Source organism: Vidua chalybeata, chromosome 21 (assembly GCF_026979565.1).
Source record: "Vidua chalybeata isolate OUT-0048 chromosome 21, bVidCha1 merged haplotype, whole genome shotgun sequence".
In the NCBI taxonomy this organism is placed as follows: Eukaryota; Metazoa; Chordata; class Aves; order Passeriformes; family Viduidae; genus Vidua; species Vidua chalybeata.
Window position 1 is genome coordinate 2467371 of NC_071550.1, and position 8521 is coordinate 2475891.

The 8521-nt window shown below is 59.7% G+C and overlaps 1 protein-coding gene across 1 annotated transcript; it reads right to left on the minus strand.

The window, feature by feature from the left end:
- Positions 1-1994: 1994 nt before the first annotated feature.
- On the minus strand, positions 1995-7774 carry LHX3 (LIM homeobox 3). Its single transcript, XM_053962334.1, has 6 exons — positions 7705-7774; positions 4924-5095; positions 4524-4726; positions 4195-4346; positions 3932-4103; positions 1995-2413 (listed from the first exon to the last, which is right to left on the minus strand). Exons 1-6 carry the CDS (start codon positions 7772-7774, stop codon positions 1995-1997), a joined length of 1188 nt encoding a protein of 395 aa, XP_053818309.1.
- Positions 7775-8521: the final 747 nt, after the last annotated feature.

Here is an 8521-nt window from a genome sequence, read left to right on the forward strand (position 1 = left end):
CTGGGGTGCCAGGAGGGAAAGGAAGGAGGGGGCGATGAGCATCGTGAGCAGCACAGCCCTCGGACTGCCCAGCAGTGGCCACGTGTCCTTTAGAAAAGGCGAGGAATAAAAGCCGGGATGTTCCAGGTGTCCCCCGGGGCACGGGGGCTGTGCCAGGCGCTAGCAGCCCGCAGGGCACCCGCGGGTACCGGGGCATCGCCCCGGGCCGTGCTGCTGCTCTCATGGGCATGGAAAACCTTTGGGCAAATATTCCCTGACTTCCCAGGGGAGTGGGAAACTCAGAGCCCCACGTGTGTTAAAAAGTGTCTGTCCTCAGATCCTCGAACCGGAGAGCTCAGCACGGAGCTCCCAGCAGTGTGACCACGGACACGTGGATGTGTGTGCTTATCTGGATATGTATTCCTGTGTAAATGCCTGTATATGTTCGGTCAGACTGACTCCCTTAGGAGTTTTTTCCCTTTCTTTCTGATTGAAATATTTCCATATCTGTGTTTCATGTTCGCAGCTTTCTGCAGACAGACAACATCAGACTTTATTTCCTGTTGCTGTATCAGCCACCACCTTTGCCACAAATGCTGAAAAATAATAATGTCCCATCAAAAATATGATCAAAGCCAGAGCAGTCCTGTTCAGATCTCCCAAGGACTGCCAGCCTCCCATGTCCTCATTTTTTTTTTGTTCCAAAGCATTTCCATATCAGTGGGTTTGCTTCTCTATTGAAAGGGAATATTTCAACACTTTGTTCAATCATGGCATCAAGTTTTAAGAGCTTTTAGTTTCAGGTTTTTTATTTACTGATATTGATGCGAATTTAGCAAAAGACTATGTAAAGTTTAGCTGACAAATTTATTTGTAATCTTGAAGTATTTGATCATCAGAGAGAAAGCGAGAATATAAATAAAAGACACTGGACATCCACATAATCTACAGTTAATTCCATAATTTGTACAGATAACAATATACATATTGTCTTGCCTTTCCTCACAATCAGCTTGCACGATATCCGTGGAAATACACAAATGCCTGGAACAGAGACGTGGCCCCAGGGAAGGGGGGGCTCACTCCAGCAGTGCCTGGGGAAGGGCTCATCTTAAACCAGCCCGACCCCCCGAGAAGGTTTTTGGCAACAAGACATCAGGGTGATTTTTGAGACACTTTGCAGTAAAACTGATGGAAAGAAATTTGAAGGAAAAGCATAAGATCCACAACCCAGATCCACCACCGGTGTCCCTGGGTGAAGAAAATTCACCTCTTGACTTCGTGATAAACGTGGAATTACTTGGTAATAAATACATCTATTCACGGTTTAATGCTCATATGGAAGAGTCAACCTAGCAATCTACAAATTAAAGAGGGGAGAAGCAGAATTAACATATTATTTTCATTTTACAAAGGAAAAGGGCTGTTGATAAATGATTGGCATATTAAAGAGCATTTCGTTTTAGAAAAGTTAATGTTAATTCAAAGTAAAACAAAACATACCGCATTGGTGCACTTTTAAAAAATCTGTTGGAAGAACAGAGAAGTTTCCTACCATGGATTTCTGTAGTGATTCACTATGAACATTTCTCCTATAGAAATATAGACATTGTCACACCTTTCACCGTGGATGAGGATTTTATTTGCCCTTAAAAATGTTTCGGTGTGGATGGGCGACGGAGCACGTCCTTGCTTTGGAGAATGCACTGACAGCAAAACGCAAAATACCTCATATCAAATCTGTAAAGCACAAGTCTTGGTGTTTGGTAAAGACACGAGAATCAGTTTGGTTGGGACGCTCCGGGTGCCAATGGTTGCAGTGCCAGGGCCTTTGTCCACCATCATCATCACCACCATCATGCCAGGGTCCTCTCCGAAATCCCCTCTGCTCCCTCCGTGTCACATTCCTGCCCCGCTCGGCACTCACGGCTCGTCCCTCTGTCCTTTCCAAGAGCAGGTGACATTTAACAGCACCGAGTCCTTTCCCTTCCCACTGCCTGGGGGTGGCCCCGGTATCAAAACTGAGCGTGGTCCACCTCATCCAGCCAGGAGGCCGGGCTGGCCGGGAAATCCGGGTACCCCCCGCTGCTGCCGGTGGAGAGGTCGGAGCTTGGTCCATTCCCGGCCAGGACCCTCATGGGCTGGGGCACCCCTGGTCCGCTCTGTCCCATGATGGCCAAGCCGTTGTCTGGGTAAACCAAGCTGGAGATTAAGGGCTGGTGGCCTGGCAGAGCCTGCAGGGACGCCGGGGACGGGGGGATGCCGTAGGGGCTGTTGGAGCGCAGGTCGTGGTACTGGTCCTGAGCCGGGATCCCGCCGTGCTCCAGGGCGAAGCTCCCGTTGGTGCCAGCCTGCCGCCCCAGCGCAGGGGAGGCTTCGCTGAGGTTGCTGTAAATCCCATTGGAATGGCTCATTTCGGACATGGAGGGCTCATCTGAAAGGGAAAAGGACTGGTTTTACTGGAGGAGCAATGGTCAGTGCTGGAGTGCAAGAGCAGCAGTCACCCAGGAACTCCAGCAAACTCCGGGTATAAACAGATTAAAAGGATGGGAGCCGAGCAGTCACGCTCTTCCACTTGTAATTCCTTATTATTCCCATCCTTGTCAATAAATCTTCATAGGCAGCCATGGGATTATTTTTTTTCTGAGTACAAACATCTAATACGTCTTGGATTTTAAAAATATGCATGAAAAGTACATATTAAAATATAAGGCTGTGATTTTAAAATAACTCTTTAAAGGGAAAGTGAATTCGATGTCTTTCCACTTTTTTTTTCTATTTGGTTTTGAGGTTTATCTTGAATTTTGATATCACTTTTAGGAGCTACCTGAACCAATGCAAGATAAATTCCCCATTGCTCAGGAAAGGAGACATTAAATTAAGATATTTGTCTGCTCAGGAACAGGCTAATGAAACCACAGAAACACAAACTGTTTCTGTTTCTGTGTTTTTAAGCCATTTGTATGGCTTAAAAACACTCCTGAAAAATGAGCAATATTTTTTAAGTTCCCAGCAAAAATTGTTTGTATTCGTTAGGGGCTTTATGGACAGTGAGAGCTGCTCTGTTGCCGGGGATACAAACCTGTTTGTGGCATCGAGCTCTCAGTAATTGTTCGACATTTTTTAGTTATTATTTATAGACTATTCATATTTAATGAGCTGATACACAGTGTGTATAAACAGACTCGAAAATCAAGTAGTTTTTAGGAGCACGGGAGAGGAGCTGAGATGAAAAAGTGTTTATAAATACACAGTCTGTGTAAATATATACAGCGGTTTGCATTTCAGTTTCTCTCCCATTCCTGAAAATGATAGAAAAATTTGGGATGGAGCGTTGGGCTGGAGTTGGGACTGTGTCGAACGTGTTTCTGCAAGTGTAACCCAGCCCGGGGCCCTGTCCCTGCCCCTGCGGGTCTGGAGAGTGCGGGGTGAGCTGCTCTTGCTCTGTCCTGGGTTTGTCACCAGAAAGCTCGGCCCCAAAAGGGGACACTCTGCTGCAGAAGCCGCCTAACACGCAACAATTTCCTTTTTGCAGCACCGGAACAGCTCCCGCAGAACTGAAGAGTCCTAGTCTGGGTTTCCCGGTTTTTGTATTTCCAAGAATCCCTTGAAAAGGCCGTGTCTGTGCAGCGGCTCTGACACTGCAGCGCTGCCCGGGGAGCTCTCCCTGCTCTTCCCGCAGCTTTCGGGCCCGGCCGGAGGCAGAGCGGAGCTTCCCCCGCCGTTCCTCGGGCCCGCCTGTCCCTCGCTGCCGCGGCTCCGGTTCCGCCCGCGGTGAATCCCGCGGCTCCTCCCTTCTCCCGCCTCGGCCGCTCGGTTTCACCCGCTGTTTTACTGCCGCAAATTCCGACCGCGGCCCCGAGGGGGTGAAAGCAGCCGGGGCACGGCAGCAGCTTTTGGGGGAGGACACAGCCCGCGCTCGCAAAGCCCGGCTGGGGCTGCGGGGACCGACCTGTGAAGGAAACCTCGGCGTCGCTGTCGGGCCCCTCCTCCTGGATGCTGTCCTTGTCGGACTTGGATGTCCCCCGGGATCGCTTCATGTTCCTGAAGTACTGCCCCCACCGCTGCCTCCCCGCGTCCTTCTTCAGCCTTTTCTCCTTGGCCCTGCGGTTCTGGAACCAGACCTGCGAGCGGGGCACGCCGGGGAGCTCCGTGCCTGCGGGGCCGCTCCCCGCCCGCCGCCCCCGGCCCGGCCCGCCCGGACCCCGCTCTCACCTGCACCACCCGCATGTCCAGCCCCGTCTCCGACGAAAGCTGCTCCCGGACGTGCCGCGCGGGTTTGGGCGAGTTGTTATAAGCGTTTTTGAGGGTCTCCAGCTGCTTGGCCGTGATGGTCGTGCGGGGCCTCTTGGCCGTAGACTCAGCCTCTGCCGACACGGGGCGAGTTAGGGGTGAAGTTACTACGGGGGACGCGGGACCCCCGACCCTCCCCGGTCTCTCCCTCCGCCCTCCCGCCCGGTGTGTGAGCCTGTCCCGGAGGGCAGGAGCGCCCCGGGCCTCCTCCCTGCTGCCCTCGGGGGTGGAAGGGACAGGGCAAGGGGTACCTCTCTGCTTGGCCGTCTCGTAGTCCGCCTTGCAGACCAGCCTGCTGTCCTCCATGAGGTAGAACTCGTCGCCGGTGGCCAGCTGCCGCTTGCAGACGATGCAGGCGAAGCAGTGCAGGTGGTAAACGAAGTCCTGGGCCCGGCGCACCACCTGGGTCGGGGGGATGCCCTGCTGGCAGGCGGCACACTTCGTCCCGAAGCGCCTGAGCATGGGGGACAAGCGGCGGCCGCTGAGCTGGGGGAGGCCGGGCACGGTCCCCGCCGGGCCCGGCGCTGTCCGCGGTGCTGCCCCGGTGCCGCTGTCCCGGTGCTGAACCCCAAACGCGCCCGTGCTGCCCGCGCTGTGACACCCGCCCGTCGCCGGCCGCCCCCCGTCCCTTCCCGGGCCGTCCCCACGCACTTGAAGAAGTCTTCCTTGCAGTAGACGCCGTCCCCGCGGCTGAAGCACTTCTCGGCCAGCTGCGTCTGGCAGTCGGAGCATTTCAGGCACTTGCTGTGCCAGTGCCGGTCCAGGACCTTGAGGATGAACCTGTCCACGATGTGCTGGTTGCAGCCGGCGCACAGCGGGATCTCTGCGGGGAGGCAGCCCCCGTCAGCCCCGATGGCCCCTCCGCCTTCCCGACCGGCCCGGCCCGCCCCGCCGCCCCGGGGCTGCTGGTGACCGACGGTGGACCCGGGGGTGGCCCGAGGAACAGCACGAAAAAAAGCATTATTCGCTCAAATTCGTTGTTGCGGCGTCGTGGAGAGCAGCGAACGCCCGGGCCGAGCACACTCCGGGAGAAGTGCCCGGGAGAACCGGGATAAACAAGAAGGAAAGTGATGGAAACGGAACTAACCCCCCGAGCGAGCCGCCGGCAAATCTATAATTATCCCAGGCTCTTTTTCCTTTTCCTAAACCTCCAAAATTCACCTGCGAACAACGGCGGGGTAGCCCGAACTGGGTGGGGAAAGAAACTACCAAAAATTACGAGAATTGCACTGAAAATGAAAACGCGGCAGTCTTGTCCCGTCCCCCTCTAGATACCGACAGAGATTATACAGAAAGAGATAAGGATACAGTTATGGAGAAACAGAGATATAAAAATAAACAGATACAGCAGATAAGTGTGCAGATATATATAAACATAAATATATAGATTTCAGTATATAGGTATAGATAGAGATAAGTAGGTGAAAATACGAATATGAGGTACATAAATACAGATATATCGGTATAGATAAAGGCGGAGAGATGTATGACACGGCTGTACAGAAACAGATGGGTACGGACACGAGAGCATTTCTATGTAAAGATAATTCTATGTAGATATAGGAGCTGGATCGCCGTGCACAGGGGTAAGAGGTGGAGGTGATAATCGTTATCCTTAACAATTCACCGCGTCCAAACAAACAACCCCAACAGCGGCAGCGCTAAAGGCAGCGGCCCCGGCCAGGACGGAGCTCCGGCACCGGCAGCGGGCACGGTAGCACGGCACAGCCCGGTAAATGTCCCGGTCCAGCCCGGTCCGCGGCTCTTACGCTGCATGGCGATCCGCGGGCCGCGGCGGCTCCGCTCCCTCAGGCGGGCCGCGGGCTCTGGCGCATCTTCCGCGGGGCGAGGGCGCAGCCGCCGCCGGCCCCAGCCCCGCCGGACCGGGCGCGGAGTCGCCGCTCTCCCCCCGCCGGGCCCCCCCAAATCAGCGGCTGCTGTCCCCCGCTCCGAGCGCTGCCACCCCCGCGCCGCCGGGGATTTAATTCGCTAAAGCGGGTTATTTTTAGACGCCGGCCCTCGCCGCCGGTGCCGGTCTGAAGCGCCGGGCAGGGCACCGCGGCGCGCTGTATTTAATCCCCCCCGCCCCCGGGGCCGGCGGCACATCCCCTCCCGCCGCCCCTTCCCGGCTGCGCTCGGCGGGAGGGACGCGGCTCCGGGGAAACGAACCCCGACGGGGCCGGCGGCGGGCGGGGGTCGCGCCGGGGGAGGCAGAGCCGGCCGCTGCCCCGAGCTCGTTGTGAGCCGCAAACCCCGGGATTTGCCCCCGGCCCGGGAAAAGCACCTCACGGTTCGGCCCCCCGGCGGCGCCAACCCCCCCGGGACCGGCCCTCGGCCACGGTAAGCGCCGCCGAGCCCCGCCGAGCCCTTCCCGCTGCCTTCCCGGGCCCCGACGGAGCCCAGGACCGCGAGGCCATGAACGAACGTGGCGTCCTGCGGGAAAAAGGAGTTTGCGCGTCCTTCGTTCTACCGGGGGCTCGATTGCGGCGGTGTCGCCTCCGCCCCCGGAGAGCACAAGCAGCTCCCGGTTGCCGGGTCAAACGCGCAGCTGTCGCGGCCGCGATGTGCGCACCGTGAAGAGCCCACGGGGACAGCCACGGAAAAGAGAACCGGGGGACGACCGGGGGCACCGGCCCGTTCACGGCGGCTGCGGGGCCGCGCGGTCGGGCCCGCTCACGGTGGCACCTCTGTCCCCGCACACCGGCGGGGCCCCCGCCCCGCCTCGTCGTTGATATTTCTTTTTTTTTTAAAAGCCCAATCGAAAGCTTTCGATGTTGGCGAGAACCGGGACGGCCCCGCTCCGGGACCGGACCCGCTGCCCCAAACCCGGCTCAGCCTCCCGCGTGGAGCCCCGGCCACGCTGGGGGAGCGCAGCCCGGTTCTCCCCGCCCCGCCGGGGCTGACCCCGTTCGTTCAACGGGACGAAAGAAGGTTTAAGAGAAGAATTAACGGAGTTTTTCTAAAGTGGGGAAAAAGCCGCGTGGGAGGCGGGCAGGAGGGCGCGGGTGGTCCCCGCAGTCGGAGGGAACCGTCGGGCAGCGGGAAGTCCCCGATTCGTCCCTGTTCTCGTTGAGCGGGGAGCGGGGGGACCCCGGGGCAGGAGCCGCCGTTCCGCCGGGCCGGGCAGAGCTCCCGCGAGCGCGGGGCAGCCGCCGCTTTTCCCCGGGATCGACGGACACCTGGAGCAGCGCACGGGGGGCAGCGAGGGGGGCTCTGGTATCGGGGACGAGGCAGAGGAGAGCGAGAGAGAGCGCGGGACGGGCGGGACGGACCCGCCGATGCCGTCGGGCCGCCCTTCCCCGCAGCCAGCCCCGACCGCGGCCCCGACGGTGCCCCCGGGACACAGACGGAGCACGGCCGGTCCCGCGGCTCCCAGAGCAGCCGCCGCTGCCTCCGCGGGGGGACGCGGAGATCTGCGCGCCTCCGCCTCACCTGGGCTCCGCGGGAAGGGGCAGAGCTCCGCTGCCTTCTCCGAACCGGCGCGGACCCGCTCCAGCAGCATCGCGGCCTCCGTGGGCGCCGTCCGAAGTGCGCGGGTGGCTGCGGAGGAGTGGCGGAGCGGCGCGGAGGGGCGCGCAGGGAGCGGCGCGGGGCTGGGCGGAGCGGGGGGGCGCGGGGGGCGGGCCGGGGGCGGCACCGGGCCGCAGCTGGGCCGCGGTTCAGCGCCGGGCTCTTTAGCATCACAAAAGCGGCCGAGGGAGCGCTGTCCCCGCCGTCCCACGCGTGGCCGCGCCCGACGCGTGGGCTCGGGCTGCAGCCGCCGCCCTCGGGTGCAAAGCGGCCCCGGGGCCCCCGCGAACCCCCCCGGCGGCCGCACGAAGGGGGTCGGGGGAGCCGCCGTCGGGGGGAGCCTCCGCCCGGGCCCGGCTGCCCGCCAGCCGCCCCCGAGCCCGGATTTCGTTTGTCCCCGCAGTGCGGGGCTCCCCTGAAGGCGCTCGTGGGCAGCGGGGGGGTTCTTTCCCCGCCGCTAATTAATTAACGAACGCGGAGAGGTAGCGGGTGCCTGACCCGCCGCCAGCGGCGTGCGGCGGCTGCAGGAGGTTAATTGCGCTAATTGAGGACGGTGCGGAGCCGGACGGAGCGTGTGTGTGCGGAACACGCGGGGCTGTGCGGGGTTTTTGTGAGCGCGGCGGCCCCGGGGCTGTGCGGGAGCGCGGGGGGGGGGGGGGGGTCTGGCCGGGCACACAGGTGTGGGGGCACACAGGTGTGCCCGTGCCCGGAGCCCGTGCCTGTGTTCTGTTCCACGGCA